The sequence below is a fragment of the Entelurus aequoreus genome, linkage group LG09 (assembly GCF_033978785.1).
Source record: "Entelurus aequoreus isolate RoL-2023_Sb linkage group LG09, RoL_Eaeq_v1.1, whole genome shotgun sequence".
NCBI classification, from domain to species: Eukaryota; Metazoa; Chordata; class Actinopteri; order Syngnathiformes; family Syngnathidae; genus Entelurus; species Entelurus aequoreus.
The window spans coordinates 74,464,988-74,489,291 of record NC_084739.1 but is presented as its reverse complement, the minus strand read 5'-3'; the positions used below and the strand labels follow the sequence as shown (position 1 = coordinate 74,489,291).

Here is a 24,304-nt window from a genome sequence, read left to right as displayed (position 1 = left end):
AAACACATTGCAGGACTGTTTGTATCGCACATGATATCACACAAGTAAAAATGCTGCAGGACTGCTTGTGTCGTACATAATATCATACACAGGCAAACACGCTGCAGGACTGCTTGTGTCGCACATGATATCACACACAAGTAAACACACTGCAGGACTGCTTGTGTCGTACATAATATCATACACAGGCAAACACGCTGCAGGACGGCTTGTGTCGCACATGATATCACACAAGTAAACACGCTGCAGGACTGCGTGTATCGCACATGATATCACACACAAGTAAACATGCTGCAGGACTGTTTGTATCGCACATGATATCACACACAAGTAAACATGCTGCAGGGCTGATTGTATTGCACATGATATCACAAGTCAACACGTTGCAGGACTGCTTGTGTCGCACATGATTTCACACACAAGTAAACACGCTGCAGAACTGCTTGTATCACACATTATATCAGACACAAGTAAACATGCTGCAGGACTATTTGTATTGCACATGATATCACACTAGGACTGGGCTATATATCGAATATACTCGATATATCGCGGGTTTGTCTCTGTGCGATATAGAAAACGACTATATCGTGATATTCGAGTACACGTTCTCACGCAGTTGCTTTTAGCTGCGGGCATTACACTACAGGCTCTTCTCACTCTATCTTGTCTCTCCTTCTCAGAGAGAGATAAAACAAGCGCACCTTGTTACAAACGTCACATACTGTCGCGCGTGCAACGTCACACGCTCTTGTGGAGCAGAGAGGTAGCGGCATGGGTAACGTTAGCTGTGGCAGGTGCGAGTGGTAATATGAGAGAAAGAAGGTGCGAATCTGGTAACAAATGAAGAAAGAATAATTAATTCCCAAGAAAAACATCACCGTCATCGTGTGGCGGTGGTGTGGCTTCAAGCGGGAAGATGTTGAACAGACAACCGTAATATGTCAAATATGCGACAAGTGAACACGCTGCAGGACTGCTTGTGTCGCACATATTACACACAAGTAAACATGCTGCAGGACTGCTTGAATAACACATGATATCACACACAAGTAAACACACTGCAGGACTGTTTGTATCGCACATGATATCACACAAGTAAAAATGCTGCAGGACTGCTTGTGTCGTACATGATATCATACACAGGCAAACACGCTGCAGGACTGCTTGTATCGCACATGATATCACACACAAGTAAACACGCTGCAGGACTGCTTGTATTGCACATGATATCACACACAGGTAAACACGCTGCAGGACTGATTGTATTGCACATGATATCACACACAGGTAAACATGCTGCAGAACTGCTTGTATCACACATGATATCACACACAGGTAAACACGCTGCAGAACTGCTTGTATCACACATGATGTCACACACAGGTAAACACGCTGCAGGACTGCTTGTCACACATGATATCACACACAGGTAAACACGCTGCAGGACTGCTTGTATCACACATGATATCACACACAGGTAAACACGCTGCAGAACTGCTTGTATCACACATGATATCACACACAAGTAAAGACGCTGCAGGACTGCTTGTATCGCACATGATATCACACACAGGTAAACACGCTGCAGGACTGCTTGTATTGCACATGATATCACACACAAGTAAACACGCTGCAGGACTGCTTGTATTGCACATGATATCACACACAGGTAAACACGCTGCAGGACTGATTGTATTGCACATGATATCACACACAGGTAAACACGCTGCAGAACTGCTTGTATCACACATGATATCACACACAGGTAAACACGCTGCAGAACTGCTTGTATCACACATGATGTCACACACAGGTAAACACGCTGCAGGACTGCTTGTCACACATGATATCACACAGGTAAACACGCTGCAGGACTGCTTGTATCCCACATGAATACACACACAGGTAAACACGCTGCAGAACTGCTTGTATCACACATGATATCACACACAAGTAAAGACGCTGCAGGACTGCTTGTATCGCACATGATATCACACACAGGTAAACACGCTGCAGGACTGCTTGTTGCACATGATATCACACACAGGTAAACACGCTGCAGGACTGCTTGTATCGCATATGATATCACACACAGGTAAACACGCTGCAGGACTGCTTGTATTGCACTTGATATCACACAAGTAAAAACGCTGCAGGACTTCTTGTATCAGACATTTGACATGTAAGCCGATACCATTCGCTATTATTAATTAAATAAAAAAATTAAAATTAAAAAAAATTACAAAATTGAAACGATTAGTCCCATAGTTTAACTGGACAGATGCAACTATTTGAGAGGATAAAGTTCAGGTTATGTCATCATTGAGAACACATAAATATTATTTCAATAATGTTTTTCCTCTAGATGACAGCATGTCAGGTGTGAGCGTGTCGGACGTCAACGATCGGCTGTGTGCTCTGGAGCTTCGTGTGCAGCAGCAGGAGGACGAGCTGACTGTGATGAAAGCAGCTCTCGCTGACGTTCTTCGTCGTCTGGCAGCTTCTGAAGACTCTGCTGCCTCCGCCAAGAAGCAGGCGGGAAAAGGTACTGCACTTTTTTACAGCAGCACTTACAATGTGTTGTCTTATTGGTTATTCTTAATATTAACACTGTTTCTTATTACAACTACTACCATGGTGTGTTATTACACATGTTATCATGGTGTGTTATTACACATGTTATCTTGGTGTGTTATTACAAATATTACACATGTTATCATGGTGTGTTATTACAAATATTACACATGTTATCATGGTGGGTTATTACAAATATTACACCTGTTATCATGGTGTGTTATTACAAATATTACACATGTTATCATGGTGTGTTATTACAAATATTACACATGTTATCATGGTGTGTTATTACAAATATTACACATGTTATCATGGTGTGTTATTACAAATATTACACATGTTATCATGGTGTGTTATTACAAATATTACACATGTTATCATGGTGTGTTATTACAAATATTACACATGTTATCATGGTGGGTTATTACAAATATTACACCTGTTATCATGGTGTTATTACAAATATTACACCTGTTATCATGGTGTTATTACAAGTATAAACAAATGAATATGGTGTGTTATTACAAATATAAAAAATATGTAGATTGTGTGTTATTACAAATATGGTCATGGTGTATTACAAATATGAAAAATAGTAATGTGTTATTACAAATATAATGGTGTGTAATTACAAATATTAACATGGTTTTTGTCTGCTCCTGGCATGAAGCCTTCTCCAACTTGTGCATCACAAACGGAGGAACTTCTGGGCGGAAGAGAGAGTCCACCTCAGTCACCAGGAAGGAAACTTTGTCGTCTGCTGCTAAGAGGTAACTTTTTAATAACAGTAAAGTTGTTGTATTTATTATATCTGATTTTACTGCAGTTAACTTCAATTATTCATGAACTATTTGTCAGTGATTTAGTACATTTTGATTGGTTTCATATTTGTAATTAATTTCATCCTTGATTTAACTCATGTTTCATTTGTCCTGTGGTCATTGAAGACAAGTCAGAAGTGTAATAGAAGCATTGTATGTTCTTTGAACTCACTAAGGGTCCAGTAGAACTACAACCGTATATGTCCTGCAAAGGTCCAGTAGAACCACAACCTTATATGTTTTTTAGAAGTACAGTAGAACTACAGTAGAACTACAACTGTGTATGTTCTGTAGAAGTACAGTAGAACTACAACTGTGTATGTTCTGTTGAAGTATAATGGAGCTAATGTTCTGCAAAGGTCCAGTCAAACCACAACCGTTTATGTTCTGTTGATGTACAGTAAAACTCCAACTGTATATGTTCTGCGAAGGTCCAGTAGAACCACAACCTTATGTTCTGTAGAAGTACAGTTGAACTACAACTATATGTTCTGTAGAAGTACAGTAGAACTACAACTCTATATGTTCTGCAAAGGTCCAGTAGAACCACAACCTTATATGTTCTGTAGAAGTAAAGTACAACTACAACTGTATATGTTCTTTAGAAGTACAGTAGCACTAAACCTGTATGTTTTGTAGAAGTACAGTAGAACTACAACTCTATATGTTCTGCAAAGGTCCAGTAGAACCACTACCTTATAGGTTCTGTAGAAGTACAGTAGAACTACAACTGTATATGTTCTGTAGAAGTACAGTAGCACTACAACTGTATGTTCTGCAAAAGTTAAGTAGAACTATAGCGGTGTATGTGTTCTACAAAAGTCCAGTAAACCACAATCATGTATGTTCTGTAATAGCTTAGTAGGACCACAACCTTATGTTCTGTGAAAGTCCAGTAAACCACAATCACGTATGTTCTGTAATAGCTTAGTAGGACCACAACCTTATGTTCTGTGAAAGTACAGTAGAACTACAACTCTGGATGTTCTGCAAAGGTCCAGTCAACCCACAACCGTTTATGTTCTGTTGATGTACAGTAAAACTCCAACTATATATGTTCTGCGAAGGTCCAGTAGAACCACAACCTTATGTTCTGTAGAAGTACAGTTGAACTACAACTATATGTTCTGTAGAAGTACAGTAGAACTACAACTCTATATGTTCTGCAAAGGTCCAGTAGAACCACAACCTTATATGTTCTGTAGAAGTACAGTAGAACTACAACTGTATATGTTCGGTAGAGGTACAGTACAACTACATCTGTATATGTTCGGTAGAAGTACAGTAGAACTACATCTGTATATGTTCTGTTGAAGTACAGTATAACCACAAATGTATATGTTTTGCAAAAGTCCAGTCGAACCACAACTGTATATGTTCTGAAAAAGTCCAGTAGAACCGTAACCGTATATATTATGCAAAAGTCCAGTAGATCCACAATTGTATATGTTCTGCAACAGTCCAGTAGAACCACAACCGTATATGTTCTGCAAACGTCCAGTAGAACCACAACTGTATATGTTCTGAAAAAGTCCAGTAGAACCACAACCGTATATATTCTGCAAAAGTCCAGTAGAACCACAACCGTATATGAACCGTATGTGTTCTGCAAAAGTCCAGTAGAACCACAACCGCATGTTCTTCAAAAGTCCAGTAGAAGTACAACCTTAAATGTTCTGCAAAAGTCCAGCAGAACCACAACACTATTTTCTGCAAAATTCCAGTAGAACCACAACCTTATATGTTCTGTGAAAGTCCAGTAGAACCACAAACTTATGTACTGTAAAAATCCAGTAGAACCACAATATGCTCTGTACAAGTCCAGTAGAACAATTTTATGTGATGTAGAAGTTAAGTATAAGCAGGTATATGTTCTGTGCTGTCAATCAAAGTCCAGTAGAACCACCATATGTTCTGTGGAGCGCAGTTAAACTATTATGTGTTCCGTAGAAGTACAAAAGAACCTGTTTGGTGTCATTAGAAGTCAAATAGAACATCATGTTCTGTGGAGTGCAGTACAATTACTGTGTTTCGCAGAAGTTCAGTAGAACCAGTTATGTTCTGTGGAGTAGGTGCAGTAGTACTTTTAGTAGGAATCCAATACAACTGTTATGTGTTCAGTGTTTCCCATAAACTGCCAAGATACCTGTGGTGGTGGGGGCGTGGCTATGGGCGTGGTCACCATTACATCATTGTGTAATTTGCATAATTTACCACAATGATATGATTTTCTCTAAAAAGGCTAAAAAAATGTATACTTACTAATTAATAATAACAGTTCTGTTTTAAACGTCCATCCATTTTACATTATGAATACACAAAAGATAACTACTACAGTATCAAATTAGTATCTGAAGCACCGTCTCCACGTGTGTTTATTGACAACAGGGTTATAACCTGGACACGTTAGCTCGTCGGTATGGTAACAGGTGACTTACTGCGTGCGTCTGCCCCGGCCCCCGAGTCAAACAGCGGTTAATGAAGCAGCGTCAGGCTGCTCACCGTCAGTGAAGCGCTCGGTGAAATCGCGGATTAACGTTAAATATATGACGAGCCGCGAGCGATGCAGCTATAACCTATCTCACCTGGTAGAGCACCCGCTGCGGCGACCCAGTTGGATCCCACCTGACAGTCGCTCTGCTCCGCGTCAATCCCCCCCTCTCACCCTCTCTCCCCCCTCCCCCGTCTCTCTCCAGCTGTCCTTTCAAAATAAATGCTTTTTGTACTTGCGGACTGGTCAACGCTTGAAAATTTGTCCCACAGACCGGGGGGGTGTTAAGGTGTTTTTTTTTGTTTTGTTTTTTTGTCATAAAGAAATACAAACGTGTGCTTACGGACTGTATCCCTGCAGACTGTATTGATTTATATTGATGAATAATGTATATATTGTGTTTTTTATGTTGATTTAATTTAATTTTTATGTTGATTTAATTTTTAAAAAACATTTTTTATTTCTTGTGCGGCCGCGGCCCGGTACCGGTCCGTGGACCGATTGGTACCAGTACCGGTCCGTGGACCGATTGGTACCGGGCCGCGGCCGCAAAAGAAATTAAAAAAAATACTTTTTTTTTTTTTTCCCCAAACCACCGCGGCCCGGTGGTTGGGGACCACTGCCGTAGAAGACCAGTAGAACCAATACATTTATCGTAGGTGTTTTTTAGAACCAGTAATATTTACTATAGCAGGCCAGTAGAATCAGTAAACGTTCTGTAGGAGTAGTAAATGTTCTGTAGAAACAGTAAAATGTTTTGAAAACCAGTAAATGTTCTGTAGGAGCGGTAAATGTTTCATAGAAAACCAGTAGAACCAATACATTTAATGTAGGAGTGTTGTAGTACCAGTTATAGTTTCTATAGCAGGCCAGTAGAATCAGTGAATGTTCTGTAGAAGTCCAGTAAAAGCAGTACATGTTCTGTAGGAGCAGTAAATGTATTGTAGGAGTAGTACATGTTCTGTAGGAGCAGTAAATGTTCTGTAGGAGCAGCAAATGTATTGTAGGAGTAGTACATGTTCTGTAGGAGTAGTACATGTTCTGTAGGAGTAGTACATGTTCTGTAGGAGCAGCAAATGTATTGTAGGAGTAGTACATGTGACCAGGACAATCAGTAAAATGTTGCGCAGGAGCAGTTAAATGTTGCGTAGGTGTGGTAAATGTTGCGGAGAAGACCAGGAGAAGCAGTAAAATGTTGCGTAGGAGCAGTAAAATGTTGTGCAGAAGACCAGGAGAAGCAGTAAAATGTTGCGCAGGAGCAGTAAAATGTTGCGTAGGAGCAGTAAATGTTGCGTAGGAGCAGTAAAATGTGCAGAAAACCAGGACAATGAGTAAAATGTTGCGCAGAAGCAGTAAAATGTTGCGCAGGAGCAATAAAATGTTGCGCAGGAGCAGTAAATGTTGTGTAGGAGCAGTAAATGTTGCGTAGGAGCAGTAAAATGTGCAGAAAACCAGGACAATGAGTAAAATGTTGTGCAGAAGACCAGGAGAAGCAGTAAAATGTTGCGCAGGAGCAGTAAAATGTTGCGCAGGAGCAGTAAATGTTGCGTAGGAGCAGTAAATGTTGCGTAGGAGCAGTAAATGTTGCGTAGGAGCAGTAAATGTTGCGTAGGAGCAGTAAAATGTGCAGAAAACCAGGACAATGAGTAAAATGTTGTGCAGAAGACCAGGAGAAGCAGTAAAATGTTGCGCAGGAGCAGTAAAATGTTGCGTAGGAGCAGTAAAATGTGCAGAAAACCAGGACAATGAGTAAAATGTTGTGCAGGAGCAGTTAAATGTTGCGTAGGTGTGGTAAATGTTGCGGAGAAGACCAGGAGAAGCAGTAAAATGTTGCGTAAGAGCAGCAAAATGTTGTGCAGAAGACCAGGACAAGCAGTAAAATGTTGCGTAAGAGCAGTAAAATGTTGTGCAGAAGACCAGGAGAAGCAGTAAAATGTTGTGCAGGAGCAGTAAAATGTTACATAGGAGTGGTAAAATGTTGCGTAGGAGCGGTAAATGTTGTGTAAAAGACCAGGACAAGCACTAAAATGTTGTGAGGGAGCAGTAAAATGTTGTGCAGGAGCATAAAATGATGCATAGGAGCGGTAAAATGTTGTGTAGAAGACCAGGACAATCAGTAAAATGTTGCGCAGGAGCATAAAATGTTGCGTAGGAGCGGTAAAATGTCGCATAGGAGCAGCAAAATGTCACGGCGAAGCAGCAGCCATGAGGTTGACCCAGTAGATGTTTGGTTGTGTCCACAGCGGAAGTGAGATGAAAAAGGAGGCCAGCAGCCCGAGGCCTCAGATGGGGGAGATCCATGAGCACCCAAAGGACCAGTCCCCCTCCCCCGCCCCCCCACCACCCCCCCACAGCACAAACGCCCCAGAGACCAACGCAGCAGATGGCGGACAGTAGTAAAGGCCACGCCCCTCCCAAAAGGTTGCGTTTGTTTGCCCTCCTCTCGCTAGCTGCTCTAACACGACGCCAACATTCGGACGGGAGGTGGCGACCTCCTTGGCGCGCCGCCCTTATGTTCTGGAGGTTCTTCTCTGACATTGGCGCGTGTTTCCAACTAACTGCTTCCTCTCGCTTGACCCCTCCAGCAGATCCTCTAACGCTTCCAGCCCACTTCTTTCCTTCTCTAACGCCTCCTCCTGCGGACAGTCTGTGATAGAGCGCACGTGAAGCTGTCCTTATTGACACTTGTGTTTGTGTGTGTGCGCGCACCAGGGGGCCCAGCGTGAAGCGCTCTTCAGGTATAGAACGTTCCATGAGTAACACCTGGGACACGCCCGATGACAACAGAGTCAAGCTGGTGAAAGCTGCGTCTACCTCCAAACTGCTGACCAAGGTGGTGAAGAATGCTGACAGGTAATCTTTTTTCTTTTTTAAGATATAAGTTGTCTGGTGTGCACTGTCGGAAACAGGAAGTTGACTAGTTCCATTTAATATTCAGTGGGAATTGAGAGTGAAAGTACACTTCCTTTTTCATACTCAAAAGTGAAGGTGTCCCCTTCCGATTTTAATATCTAATACAGTGGAACCTCCATTTATGAACCTGGTTGCTTCTTGAACAGGGTTCATAATTAGAAAAGTTTGTATAGTGAAGCAAAATTCTTCATGAAAAAATGTAAATATGAATAACAGGTGGCGGCCTCGACAAAAGTCCTGTTTTAGTTAAAAGAAAATTGCACTTTTTTTGAATCGTTCACAATCATTATGTAAGAAATAATGATTGTTTATCACGCCCATAAAACCCGATAAAAACATTTAAAGGCCTACTGAAAGCCACTACTACCGACCACGCAGTCTGATAGTTTATATATCAATGATGAAATCTTAACATTGCAACACATGCCAATACGGCCGGGTTAACTTATAAAGTGCAATTTTAAATTTCCCGCTAAACTTCCGGTTGGAAACGTCTATGTATGATGACGTATGCGCGTGACGTCACGACGGCAACGGAAGTATTCGTACCCAATGTGTCACCATACAAACTGCTCTGTTTTCGTCAAACAATTCCACAGTATTCTGGACATCTGTGTTGGTGAATCTTTTGCAATTTGTTTAATGGACAATGGAGACTGCAAATAAGAATGTTGTAGGTGCGATCGGTGTATTAGCGGCTGGCTGCAGCAACACAATCAGGAGGTTGTGTTGTGTTTGAGCTGGATAGCAGACGCACTACCGTTAGTACAGCTTTGGCTTCCAAACATTTGATCGCTTGCCCGTACGTGCGTGTTACTATGTGCATGTCACGTACGTAACTTTGGGGAAATATGTTTCTTGCCGACTCTGATGGCGGCTGGGGTGTCGTCGAAAGCTACAACGCCCGCCGCCGCTCAGTAGTTAGCTTCAATTGTTAAGCTTCGCCAAGCTGGAAATTATTAACCGTGTATTTACATGTTCATGGTTTAATAGTATTGTTGATCTTCTGTCTATCCTTCCAGTCAGGGTTTTTTAAAATTTTGTTTCTATCTGCATTTGAGCCTGATGCTATCACGTTAGCTCCGTAGCTAAGTTAGCTTCAATTGTTAAGCTTCACCAAGCTGGAAATTATTAACCGTGTATTTACATGTTCATGGTTTAATAGTATTGTTGATCTTCTGTCTATCCTTCCAGTCAGGGTTTTTTTTTATTTTGTTTCTATCTGCATTTGAGCCCGATGCTATCACGTTAGCTCCGTAGCTAAAGTGCGTCAACGATGTATTGTCGTGGAGATAAAAGTCACTGTGAATGTCCATTTCGCGTTCTCGACTCTCATTTTCAAGAGGATATAGTATCCGAGGTGGTTTAAAATACAAATCCGTGATCCACAATAGAAAAAGGAGAGTGTGTGGAATCCAATGAGCCCTTGTACTTAAGTTACGGTCAGAGCGAAAAAAGATACACCCTGCACTGCCTCTCTAGTCCTTCACTCTAACGTTCCTCATCCACAAATCTTTCATCCTCGCTCAAATTAATGGGGTAATCGTCGCTTTCTCGGTCCGAATCTCTCTCGCTCCATTGTAAACAACGGGGAATTGTGAGGAATCCTTCCTCCTGTGACGTCACGCTACTTCCGGTATAGGCAAAGCTTTTTTTTAATCAGCGACCAAAAGTTGCGAACTTTATCGTCGTTGTTCTATATACTAAATCCTTTCAGCAAAAATATGGCAATATCGCGAAATGATCAAGTGTGACACATAGAATGGATCTGCTATCCCCGTTTAAATAAAAAAAAATCATTTCAGTAGGCCTATAAAAATAAGGCTACAACGGTTAGTCGGCAATAATATCTGTCGCGGACGATTGTTTACTGGCTTCATTGCTCCATGGAAGTTTATTGTCGATCATAAATCATGCCTCTCACCTGGATAGTAGAAGGATGAGGACGTATTCCGACAAGTTGGTACACTTTGACAGCCAATTTAGACCCGACGCAAAGAGCCGTTTATCACCTCCTTTTTCTTCGCGGGGATTATGAGTCATTCTTCATCTAAACAGGAATATATCAACATCCAAGTAGTCGGCATCCTAATGACAGCAGACCTTGTACAGTAAGTGATGTTTTATTATGTTTGTTGGCAAGCAAACATTGTGATGCGTTTATGAAATTAAAGCGCCACGTATGTTTAAAATGATAAAAATATGCAGCGTTTCCTATAAACTGCCAAGATACCTGTGGTGGTGGGGGCGCGGCTATGGGCGTGGTCAACATGACATCATCGAGTAATTTGCATAATTTACTACAATGATATGATTTTCTCTAAAAAGGCTAAAAAAAATGTATACTTACTAATTAATAATAACAGTTTTGTTTTAAACGTCCATCCATTCATCCATTTTACAATATAATTTCAACACTTTATGTACATATTTATATACAGATTTGAACAATAAGTTATTCACTGAAATATATTTATTAATTGTGGTTCTTACAAAAAATATATCTTATAAAATATAAAAGCTAAAATGTCTCTTAAAGCTCTGCCCCTTTAATTAGTGCATACTAAATAATTTAACTTTAGCCTACTACTACAACCATATTATTTACCAGCAACATAAAGTGAAACAGAGGCAGAGGTGTCCTGCCACAGTCAGTAACAAATAAACAGAAAACAGTAGTGGTCAAATACAAATAAGGCAACAAGAGAAGTATCCTACACTTCTCTTTTGTAAAGTAAATCTGAACAGCCTATATGGGCATCTACATCAACTATATGATTTGCCTAAGAAGCTGGACAGGACACACAAAAAAAAAAAGTTGTTATTTATTTGTGGCTGATGTAATTCTTTCATGGCGGGCCGCCACAAATAAATTAATGTGTGGGAAACACTGATATGTAAATATTACATGTTACTATACATTTTGCTACATTACATATATACTTACATCATGTATATAAAACCTTTAATGGAGGGTTTTTTAATGGCTTTATAGGCATTGTGAGCAAACTTTTGATCACATTTACTGTATTTATTATTTAGAATGCATTAAAAAAAAAAAACACCCATCGTCATGTCTTTCACACAACACAATATAAAGTACGGCTGTGAATCTTTGGGCACCGCATGGTTTGATTCCATTCTTGGGGGTAATGATTCGATTCAGAATAAATTTTCAATTCAAAACGATTCTCGTACATTTTCAACCCGCAGTTAGCGAACTCGTCCAAAAGATGGCGCCATGGCACAAACAATAACACACTTTTTCAGTGTCTCTGTTGGTGTCAAAAACTCTTTGTTCAATACAAAACACTATGGCCGTTAGCCAAGGAAAATCCATAAATTAACAGCACTGGGGTTTTTTTAGCCGCAGGGTCTAAAGCGTAGGAAGAATGTAGCCCCGTATAGTGTGGAAAACCCGGTAATTATTCACGCTTAAATTAAGATTATGTCTAAAATAAGCAGTGTTGGGTTAGTTACTGAAAACCAGGAACTAGTTACAGTTACTAGTTACTTTATTTCAAAAGTAACTCAGTTACTAACAGTTACTAACCCGCACTGTGCGATTCAAGAACTCCTTCATTCCACACTCCATCCAGCTGTATAATCACTCGCCATACAGCAATAGATGACATCTGCCTATTACCTGACACCTGACATGTTAGCTACTTCTCTTTGTTTATAATGTCTATTTTCTATTTCCTGCTGGACCTACTCTCCATTTTATGCTGCTGCTGTCATATAGACTGTATATACTGTAATATTGTACATGGTCATTGGTTTATATTGTATATATGTTATATACATAATATAATATATCTGTATATAAATTACTCTGTACACATATGTATATATTCGTATATATGTTTGATTTTTTATAGCTATATTAGTCTATTTATACCTGCATTGTCCTTTCCATCATTGTAACTGAGCTACTGTGTTGAACAATTTCCCTTGTGGGTCATTAAAGTTTGTCTAAGTCTAAGTCTAAGTTATTTACACCAAAAAGTAGTGCGTTACTGTGAAAAGTAACTATTTAGTTAGTTATATATATATATATATATATATATATTATAATTATTTTTTTTAGGCCCCCTTTTAATGCCCTTTTAGCCTTCATTTCAGTATTGTTATTGCACTGGAGAATAATACAGTTTGTTGATCAACTTGACATGCATTTGCATCACTGAACTCTGCTAAGCAATGTGCTCTACATACAACACACAAATACAAAGATATGTTTCAAAGGGCCAATTTGTTTCAGGCCAGAACAAATTGACAAAACTATTTTAAATAGCTGCAACATAACATACATAAGTAACAAACAGCATAATAACAACATAGCTGTAAACCAAGGAAGACACACACTACATACACAAAGTCTAACCAGGCTTTTTTCTCTCTCAAGGAATTCTGAAATAAAATCATGTCTGAAGCCCAGAACACTCTACGCATTTCCCCAGTTTTAGTTTAGAGATAGGAAAGATTGGGCTGGCCCACTAGCATCCCTCTTTAAGTTTGTGAACTTTATAGTCTATACATTTAGAGTGATGTGATAATCAAGCACTCTAGAAGTCTAGAATGAAAGAGTATATAAGAGAATTGACAGACTGTGTACCTTCAGTGCTGCAATGGCTCTATCAATGTTGTCCTGGCTAGCAATGCCTCGTTAAAATCCAGCCGCTGTTGCTTAGGAGGTGAAGTGTGTCTCTCTTTACTAGCTTCGTCGAAGATGTTGCTTTTGTAGCTGTTTCAGCAGATTTGAGTTGCTACGATAGGATCTTTGATACAAGACACAACTTACATTTAACTAAAATGTTCTTTTCTTTGTGGTCGACAAAAGAAAAGTAGTGAGAATATCTCCATGTTAAGAAACTCGGCTTTGGGCTTCGCCATGACGTTTTATTAGTAAACAGACACGCCCCCTCCCACACACACTTCTCACGTCGCCTCTTCTGCAGCGCTCCAATAAAACACACTCAGATCTTCTGTTTCTAGCCGATACTACATAAAATATAACGTAAAATAACGCAATAACGCATCATGTAGTAACGGTAACTGAGTTACTGAATATAAAAAATAACGCGTTAGATTACTATTTACCGCAGAAAGTTATGGCGTTACAGTAACAAACAAAGTAACGCGTTAGTCCCAACACTGAAAATAAGAATATAGCTCTTAAACTTATGGAAGTTTCTAGAAATACAATTTTAAATCTTGGCAAGTGGCTAATCATTTTTTGTTTGTCTTTTTTTCTGCTTGCAGGCACAAAGAGCTGGTGGTGAGCCAAGGTAAACACTTTAATCTCCTCTGAGCTCCAAAACACAATAAAAGGCAGCAGCTATCATCATCATCATTGCCACAGTCGCCGTCTCTAAAGACTTTTTTTCGTAAACAACTCATTTTTCAGTGGCTAACTCAGAGGCAGGTTGTTGTTGTTGTTTTTGTTGTCATTTTTTTGTTCAGTGATGATGTTGTTGTCTCAAACCAGCCAAAATGTCGACCCGAGAGAAAAACAGCCAAGCTGGTAAGTGCAGACGATTCACTCGCGCAAGCTAGCGGGCTAACAAGCTAACCTTCTAGCATGCTAACAGTTTCTGAGGTGGGCCAATGGCTTTTCTCTTCTCTCTCTGCTCCAACAATCAGCTTCTGTCGGCCGCCTGCTCTCTGCGATGTCACACCTGTTTGTGGCTCCGCCTCCTGCCCCTCATTTGCCGACATTTTTGCTCGACCAGGTGCCCGCCACATGCCAGTCTAACGCGCTTGATCGATTTGACACGTGAACTGGCTCAGCAGGTGTATCTCGCCACCGTGTCCTCCACCTGCCTCGCCACTTCCTGTCCTTTTTGCGTCTTTGTGTGTGTTTCTTTGTGGTGTGGGCTTGTTTCACGTCACTCCAAACACGGACTGCTTGGTTCACTCCCAACAATTTCAAGTGTCCAACAACTCGCTGGTTTTTCACCGGCGAACCTTTGAGTTATGGCGTCTTTCTTCCTTTGGCCAGAGGGCAACTCCATCAAGATGTTCATGCGCGGGCGTCCCATCACCATGTTCCTGCCCTCAAACGTGGAAAACTACGAGGAGGTTCGCACTGAGCTTCCTCCTGAGAAACTCAAGCTGGAGTGGGTGTATCCTTTATTTTACAGGTGTCCAAAGTGCGGCACGCAGCTATTTTTGTAATCTAAGAATACTATGACATGAAAAAGTGGGGGAAAAACAAACAGGTGTTGACCCTAATAACACAAACTTCCTTTAAAACTGTCATTACTAGGGATGTCCGATAATGGCTTTTTTGCCGATATCGATATTGTCCAACTCTTAATTACCGATTCCAATATCAACCGATACCGGTATATACAGTCGTGGAATTAACACATTATTATGCCTAATTTTGCTGTGATGCCCCGATGGATGCATTAAACAATGTAACAAGGTTTTCCAAAATAAATCAACTCAAGTTATGGAAAAAAATGCCAACCTGGCACTGCCATATTTATTATTGAAGTCACAAAGTGCATTATTTTTTTTTACATGCCTCAAAACAGCAGCTTGGAATTTGGGACATGCTTTCCCTGAGAGAGGGGGTGTATATTGTAGCGTCCCGGAAAAGTTAGTACTGCAAGGGGTTCTGGGTATTTGTTCTATGGTGTTACGGTCGGATGTTCTCCCGAAATGTGTTTGTCATTCTTGTTTGGTGTGGGTTCACAGTGTGGCGCATATTTGTAACAGTGTTAAAGTTGTTTATGCGGTCACCCTCAGTGTGACCTGTATGGCTGTTGACCAAGTATGCGTTGCATTCACTTGTGTGTGTGAAAAGCCGTAGGTATTATGTGACTGGACCGGCACGCAAAGGCAGTGCCTTTAAGGTTTATTGGCGCTCTGTACTTCTCCCTACGTCCGCGTACCACTCCGTACAGCTGCGTTTTTAAAAAGTCATACATTTTACTTTTTGAAACTGATACCGATCATTTCCGAACCGATACAGATCATTTCCGATATTCGATTTTAAAGTATTTATCGGCCGATAATTCTCGGACATCTCTAGTGATTACTCAAAAGGTAATAATAAATCAAAATCAAAGTTATGAATTATTGACCTATTTAAGGCTCAATTACTTTTTGGTTGGGAAAATGTCATGTTTTGTGTTTTTGCCATAAAAATGATTTTCAATTAAAGAGCAGAAAACAAAAAAAACATGATCAACAAATAGTTCTTAAGTTGATTGAGAGATTTAAGCGTTAAAGTGTGACTTATTTTTAGCACTTTTATTAGTGGTGCTCCTAAAGGTCCCTGGGAATTTTAGTGGAATGTTTTTTTTTAACTTTCATTCTTCAAAAAATCATCCATCCATCCAATGAATCAAAATCAATGTTATGAATTATTGACTTATTCAAGGCAGAGTTACTTGAAGGAAACACTATTACATATTTGCTATGAAAAAAGGGCATAGAACAATTAAAAAACAATAAAAACTTATACCGTAATCAACAAATATATCTAAAGTTGATATACAGATTTGGATGATAAAGTAAAAAAAAAAAAAGTTACTTATTTTTAGCACTTTTATGAGTAGATTATTCAGAATTTTTGTGGATTTTTTTCAAACTGTCATTGAAAAATAGTAATGAATCAAAATCATTGTTATGGATTATTGACCTATTAAAGGCTCAATTACCGTACTTTTTTGGGGTTCGGGTCAATATTACATATTTTGTGTGTTTGCCATAAAAACTATTTTAGATGGGGAAAAAAAGGTTATAAAACAAAAACATCAAACAATAAAAATTTGTAATCAACAAATAGATCTGAAGTTGATCTAGAGATTTAAGCGTTAAGTCATACATTTTATTTAATTTTTTTACTTTATTTTGTAGCACTTTTATGAGTGGGTTAGAGGTCCCTTATTGAATTTTAGTGGATTTTTTTGGTCATTTTTCAAAAAATAATAATGAATCAAAATTAATGTTATGGTTTATTGACCTGTTTAAAGCTTAAAGAGTTAGGGTTAATATTACATATTTTGTGTTTTTTCCATAAAAAACAAGTTTCTATTAAAAAAAAGGGGCATAAAACAAAAAAAAAACAGTATAAACTTATCAACGAACATATCTGAAGTTGAGCTACAGATGTAGGCGTTAAAGTAAAAAAAGTATGACTTATTTTTTGCGCTTTTATGAGTGGGGCTCTTTTAGGTCCCTGAGAATTTTAGTGGATTATTTCTTTCTAAATGTCATTGTTAAATCAATGTTATTAATTATTGACGTAGACAAGATTTAATTACTTTTTAGGGGTAACAATATTACATATTTTGTTTTTGCAGTAAAAAAAATGTTTTCTATGAAAGAAGGGCATAAAACAAAAACATAAATCTATTTAAAAAAAACACTTTTTAGAATGGGGCCATTTTAGTGTATTTTTTTTAACTGCCATTGTTGAAAAAAAAAAATGAATCAAAATTATTGTTATGAGTTATTAACCTATTAAAGGCTCCAATTTCTTCACATCAAATATTCCACTTGAAAAAATGTTTTGGGGGAAATGTTTTTGCCATAAAAACAGGGTTTGTACAAAATGGCTGAAACATAAAAAAAAAAAGATGACTTGATATTGACAGACCTTAAGTTGATGTAGGGATTTAAGCGTTGAATGTAAGAAGAAAAAAAAGACATATTTTTAAAAATGTTATTACTTCGACCCTTCTGGGTCCTGGGAGCCCTTGAGGTTAAAAGAAGATGTAAATTTGATTTGATTTAAAAAATAAAAATGTAAAAATGACCCTTGCATGCTTTTATTTTTCAGTGTGCTGCCCTCAGTGGAAAAAGTTTGCTTTACATACGAAGAAATGTAGTTTATTTTCTGCAATAGTGGGAATGATTATTAACTGATTGGAGAGGCTCCACACTGTGTATGAACATACAGTTAACTGCAAGCCGCCTTTGTCAAGAGTACCAGTCAGCGGGGATGGGTGTTAGTGGCCATCATTAATCGCCGTGACGAAAATGGACAGGTACTGATGGATGGGCGCGTTCCAAGTCCCCGCTGGTCACTTCCTTGACCGCGACCCCCCCCTCAGGTATGGCTACCGAGGCAGAGAATGTCGAGCAAACGTCTACCTGCTGCCCACCGGAGAGATCGTGTACTTCATCGCCTCGGTGGTGGTCCTGTTCAACTACGAGGAGCGGACTCAGCGACATTACATCGGCCACACAGACTGCGTCAAGTGGTGAGCTTACCGCCGCCGTCTCGCCGCGCCTGCCGAAAGACATCCAATAAAGCTGCTTCTCTCGCCTCAAAGCCTCGCCATCCACCCCGACAAGATCCGCATCGCCACGGGCCAGATAGCAGGCGTGGACAAAGATGGACGGGTGAGCATAATTATTTTTTTTAATGCCGAATGAGCGCACTTAATAGCGCTCGGCAAGAGAAAACACTGGAAAATATGCCAGGAATGCTTTCATGTTCTTCTTCTGGGTCAGAAGTTTTATCTTTGCGGCTTTTGGAGTGCTTGTTCAGGCTTGCTGCATCAAATCGTTTAAACTGCTTACTTGGAACAGGGCGGCGCTTTTGCTGGGAGAACGCAGCAAAAAAACGACGCCTGTGTACGGCTCGGAGGCCATTGTTGGCCCCAGCTTGATTATTAAAAAAAGAACAATACCAATAAACAAGAAGACCCATAAAACCCTGGAAAATCAAGCCAAAGTTCGAAGTATATTGTACAAAAAAGTGGCAACAATTGAAAATATGGCAAAACGTAAAAACAATATACATATATGTTAATACTAATTAATAATAGATTTGTTTTAAAGGCCTACTGAAATGATTTTTTTTTATTTAAACGGGGGTAGCAGATCCATTCTATGTGTCATACTTGATCATTTCGCGATATTGCCATATTTTTGCTGAAAGGATTTAGTAGAGAACAATGACGATAAAGTTTGCAACTTTTGGTCGCTGATAAAAAAAAAGCCTTGCCTATACCGGAAGTAGCGTGACTTTACAGGAGGAAGGATTCCTCACAATTCCCCATTGTTTACAATGGAGCGAGAGAGATTCGGACCGAGAAAGCGACGATTACCCCATTAATTTGAGCGAGGATGAAAGATTTGTGGATGAGGAACGTTAGAGTGAAGGACTAGAGAGGCAGTGCAGGGTGTATCTTTTTGCGCTCTGACCGTAACTTAGGTACAAGGTCACATTGGATTTCACACTCTCTCCTTTTTCTATTGTGGATCAAGGATTTGTATTTTAAACCACCTCGGATACTATATCCTCTTGAAAATGAGAGTCGAGAACGCGAAATGGACATTCACAGTGACTTTTATCTCCACGACAATACATCGTTGACGCACTTTAGCTACGTAGCCAACGTGATAGCATCGGGCTCAAATGCAGATAGAAACAAAATAAAAAGAAACCCTGACTGGAAGGATAGACAGAAGATCAACAATACTATTAAACCATGAACATGTAAATACACGGTTAATAATTTCCAGTTTGGCGAAGCATAACAATTGAAGCTAACTACGGAGCGGCGGCGGGCGTTGTAGCTTTCGACGACACCCCGGCCGCCATCAGAGTCGGCAAGAAACATATATTTCCCCAAAGTTACGTACGTGACATGCACATAGCGACACGCACGTACGGGCAAGCGATCAAATGTTTGGAAGCCAAAGCTGTACTCACGGTAGCGCATCTGCTATCCAGCTCAAACACAACACAACCTCCTGATTGTGTTGCTGCAGCCCACCGCTAATACACCGATCGCACCTACAACTTTCTTATTTGCAGTCTCCATTGTCCATTAAACAAATTGCAAAAGATTCACCAACACAGATGTCCAGAATACTGTGGAATTGTTCGATGAAAACAGAGCAGTTTGTATGGTGACACATTGGGTACGAATACTTCCGTTGCCGTCATGACGTCACGCGCATACGTCATCATACATAGACGTTTCCAAGCGGAAGTTTAGCAGGAAATTTAAAATTGCACTTTATAAGTTAACACGGCCGTATTGGCATGTGTTGCAATGTCAAGATTTCATCATTGATATATAAACTATCAGACTGCGTGGTCGGTAGTAGTGGCTTTCAGTAGGCCTTTAAATGTATACACTTTTTGAGCCTTTTTAAAGATAATGATATATTAAATTATGCAAATTACTCAATGATGTCATGGTGACCACACCCCAACCATCACAGGTATCTTGGCAGTTTAGGGGAAACCCTGTATATACTGGATGTATAAGTGTGTGTATATATGTATGTGTATATACAGTATATGTCTATGTACAAAACCGGTGTAGTTGGCACGTTGTGTAAATGGTAAATAAAAACAATACAACGATTTGCAAATCTTTTTCAACCGTTATTTAATTGAATAGACTGCAAAGACAAGATACTTAACGTCTTAACTGGAAAACGTAGTTATTTTTTGCAAATATTAGCTCATTTGGAATTTGATGCCTGCAACATGTTTCAAAAAAGCTGGCACAAGTGGCAAAAAAGACTGAGAAAGTTGAGGAATGCTCATCAAACACTTATTTGGAACATCCCACAGGATATATGTAAATGTATGTATGTGTGTATGTATGTATATATACAGTATATACATATGTATGTATGTATATATATATACATATATATATATATGTATGTGTATATATATATATATATATATATATATACTGTATTTTCCGGGTTATAGAGCGCACCATTATTCAAGCCGCACTCGCCAAATTTTAAAATAAATATTTATCCATATATTAGCCGCTCCAGACTGTAAGCTGTACATATATACAGGAAAGAAAGATTTTATAAATGTTTATATACATACTTTAATTGTTCCCAAACGGTGTCTGTAACACGGCAGTAAAATGGCTGATCAAACAAAACAGAAGTCATTGTCATGGACCCACTAGCTGCGCAAGCTAGCTCTCCAATCAGCTAAATGCTAAACATGTTAGCATATTAGCTAATGCTAACAACGCTAGCTTGATTACGATATGAAAACACTCCTACAGACATCACACATAGGACGGTTTAGTAAATTCTAATTGTTTTAGTTGTATTGTAAAACTTCCAAACGTTGCTTGGAGTGACGAATGAAGAATCCACACGAGTAGAAACGCTATGGACGGTTACGCTTCCGGTTCAAGGCACAGGAAGTACATTCTTCCCCTGCAGTGAGCAAACTCGTCCAAAAGAAGGCGCCATAGCACAAACAAAAACACAATTTTTCAGTGTCTCTCTTGATGTAACATTAACACTATTTGTTGAACACAAAACAGTACTGATGACAAAGTGTTGTTGTGTAATAACTGGACAATACATGACATCAGTCCCTCTCGGGTTGGTCCTTCAGGCCCTGCAGCCGCACGTGCGAGTGTGGGACAGCTTTAGTCTGGCCACCCTGCAGGTCATCGGCGTGGGAACCTTTGAGCGAGGCGTTGGCTCGCTGGCCTTCTCCAAAGCAGTGAGTCCCGCGCAACATGGCCGCTGTCGTCATTGTCTGCCAACGCCAACGCCACTTTGCAGGACTCCGGTCAGCACCTGAGCGTGATCGACGACTGCAACGACCACATGTTGACTGTTTGGGATTGGCAGAAGAAGTCCAAGATTGCTGAGATAAAGGTGAGTGCCGTAAAAAACTGCAGCTGCTGCCTTTCCACTGTCATTTATGTGATTAGGGCTGGGCGATACGGCTGAAAACCGTTCACGATATCAGTGTTTTATAACGATAATTATTGATATTTTTATGACCTTTGGAAAAAGAGAAGGATAAAAATACATTTGAAATGTAACCTTCTTTTGGTTCTTTAAAAAAAAAAAAAAAAGCCTTTTTTTTAGATATATGCATACTAGTTATAGCTATTTGGCTGTTCTAGTTTTTATTTGTATTTATTTCTTTATTATCTTTTTATTTCTTTATTTATTTTTGTATTATTTTTTTAATACACTAGCACTTTGAGATTGTTTACTCAATATAAAGTGCTTTTTACAAATAAAATCTATTATTATTATTATAATCCTTCAGCTTTCAAGGCAGAAAGGAAATGTCAACACAAGCATGGAAAACACTTAAACAATGTCAACAAAATATTAAAATCACATTTAACAATAAGCGCTTAAAAATAAAGAATATGTAGGAAATGCTTCATAAAGTGTAAGAAAATAGTGTGAAGATGTAAACACAGAGAAACCTGAGAACTATTTTCTGCAGGCTTAGTGGCAGAAAATTACAGCTGTGCTCTAAAGGGTGAGCGCGGCGAAGGTTTTGCCTTGCATCATTTACAGACCACATTGGTCCAAAAAATCTCAAAAAGTGCCATACGGTGACTTTTCCTCTTGTATCCACAATTTACTTGCTCGGTTACCTTTGTTCATGCAACCAACCTTGCGTCCATAATTCGTCTTTCTTCCTACAGAGAACATAAAAATATTAATCTATTTTACCTACACATTTTTTATTGACATTGATTACGTGTCTGTCGCCCAGCCCTAGTTTTGATCCAGGTTTATGCTGCCGATTTTGATCGACTTGATATCAATACGATCACATTTTTAAGTGTATTTATGGTGAGTGCTATTGACAGTTTAACAATATAAACACAATATTCAAACTACTTCCTTATTGTCTTTTATTACCGTATTTTCTGCACTATAGACCGCACCGCTATATAAGCCACACCCAGTAAATTTTTGAAGAAAAAATATTGTTCCATATATTAGCCGCAGATATATACGTTGTGAAATTAGTTATTTATTTACATACCTTAATTATTTCCAAACGGCGTCTGTAACGCGGCAGTAAAACGGCTGATCAAACAAAACAGAAGTCATCGTCATGGACCCACTAGCTGCGCAAGCTAGCTCTCCAATCAGCTAAACAGACTCAATAACTCCACTAGAGATGTCCGATAATGGCTTTTTTGCCGATTTCCGATATTGTCCAACTCTTAATTACCGATTCCGATACCGATATATACAGTCATGGAATTAACACATTATTATGTCTATGTTGTGATGTAAACAATGTAACAAGGTTTTCCAAAATAAATCAACTCAAGTTATGGAAAAAAATGCCAACATGGCACTGCCATATTTATTATTGAAGTCACAAAGTGCATTATTTTTTTTAACATGCCTCAAAACAGCAGCTTGGAATTTGGGACATGCTCTCCCAGAGAGAGCATGAGGAGGTTGAGGTGGGGGGGGGGGGGTATATATTGTAGTGTTCCGGAAGAGTTAGTGCTGCAAGGGGTTCTGGGTATTTGTTCTGTTGTGTTACGGTGCGGATGTTCTCCCGAAATGTGTTTGTCCTTCTTGTTTAGTGTGGGTTCACATTGTGGCGCATATTTGTAACAGTGTTAAAGTTGTTTATACGGCGACCCTCAGTGTGACCTGTATGGCTGTTGACCAAGTATGCATTGCATTCACTTGTGTGTGTGAAAAGCCGTAGGTATTATGTGATTGGGCCGGCATGCAAAGGCAGTGCCTTTAAGGTTTATGGCGCTCTGTACTTCTCTCTACGTCCGTGTACCACTCCGTACAGCGGCGTTCTAAAAAGTCATACATTTTACTTACCGATAACTTCCGATATTACATTTTAAAGCATTTATCGGCAGTCCGATATTATCGGACATCTCTAATAAATACATATAAAACAATCACTGTAAACATTATCATTTAAGGGAAGAATGTAATACAAAATATCAATACAAAGTGTCAAGACAGCATAAACTCTGCTGCTGCAGGAACAGAGATACAGTCTCTAAGATATATAGATCTTATGTATTCATACATTGTTTATGTAGGATATACGCATGTATATATAACCTAATCATATTGTTTCTTCAATTTAAAAATAGCTGACCGTTTTTTTCACCCTTCTCTGGGATTATATTCCCAGTTTTGATCTTGGACGTCTGGTCACTTATATATAAGAATATTCTATTACTGTTAAGCAAACTATGAATAATAAAACATGTGTCCTTTATCATAGCTACACCTATGACAAAAAAAACGCGTGAAAATCAGTGGTATTCAGTGAGGTAAGATGAATTAAATGCGCTGACAGTTCATTGCTCCTGCCAAATGAATTGCACTGAGTGGAGCGGATCACCACTCCAAGATGGCGGCCCCTCGTCTCGTCAGCGCCAGTAGGCAGTAGCGCTCCATGCTGCGTTTACTTATAAGATGTCTATCTTATAACTGCTGACACAGCAACATTATCGCTAACTCTTCATACTTCTTAGGTGCACAACAGTTCTCATTGATGTTTTTCAGAGCACCACTGAGGTGGTCCTGGTTGTGGAGTTCCACCCCACAGACCCAAACACCATCGTCACCTGTGGCAAGTCCCACATCTTCTTCTGGACCTGGTCCGGGACTTCGCTGGCTCGTAAACAGGGCATCTTTGGGGTGAGACTATTTCATTTTATTTTTTAGCAGGCACATATTTCTCTGACTGACGGCGGTCTGGTGTCCTTTTTTTTTT

The 24,304-nt window shown here is 39.4% G+C and overlaps 1 protein-coding gene across 5 annotated transcripts in view; it reads left to right on the top strand.

Annotated features, from left to right (window-relative positions):
- The window catches only part of LOC133657707 (echinoderm microtubule-associated protein-like 4), a 44,314-nt gene that overhangs the window by 7,617 nt on the left and 12,393 nt on the right, over positions 1-24,304 (top strand). The window contains exons 2-13 of one of the 5 annotated variants that reach the window (XM_062059331.1): positions 2,369-2,548; positions 3,251-3,350; positions 8,605-8,745; positions 14,071-14,096; positions 14,272-14,332; positions 14,452-14,540; positions 14,810-14,933; positions 17,880-18,029; positions 18,102-18,171; positions 21,170-21,280; positions 21,343-21,438; positions 24,094-24,228. In XM_062059331.1, coding sequence (XP_061915315.1) covers positions 2,369-2,548; positions 3,251-3,350; positions 8,605-8,745; positions 14,071-14,096; positions 14,272-14,332; positions 14,452-14,540; positions 14,810-14,933; positions 17,880-18,029; positions 18,102-18,171; positions 21,170-21,280; positions 21,343-21,438; positions 24,094-24,228 — 1,283 coding nt within the window. Of the gene's footprint in view, positions 1-2,368; positions 2,549-3,250; positions 3,351-8,135; positions 8,314-8,604; positions 8,746-14,070; positions 14,097-14,271; positions 14,333-14,451; positions 14,541-14,809; positions 14,934-17,879; positions 18,030-18,101; positions 18,172-21,169; positions 21,281-21,342; positions 21,439-24,093; positions 24,229-24,304 lie in introns of those variants that run through there. The other 4 variants (XM_062059334.1, XM_062059332.1, XM_062059333.1 and 1 more) reach the window with 4 other exon arrangements.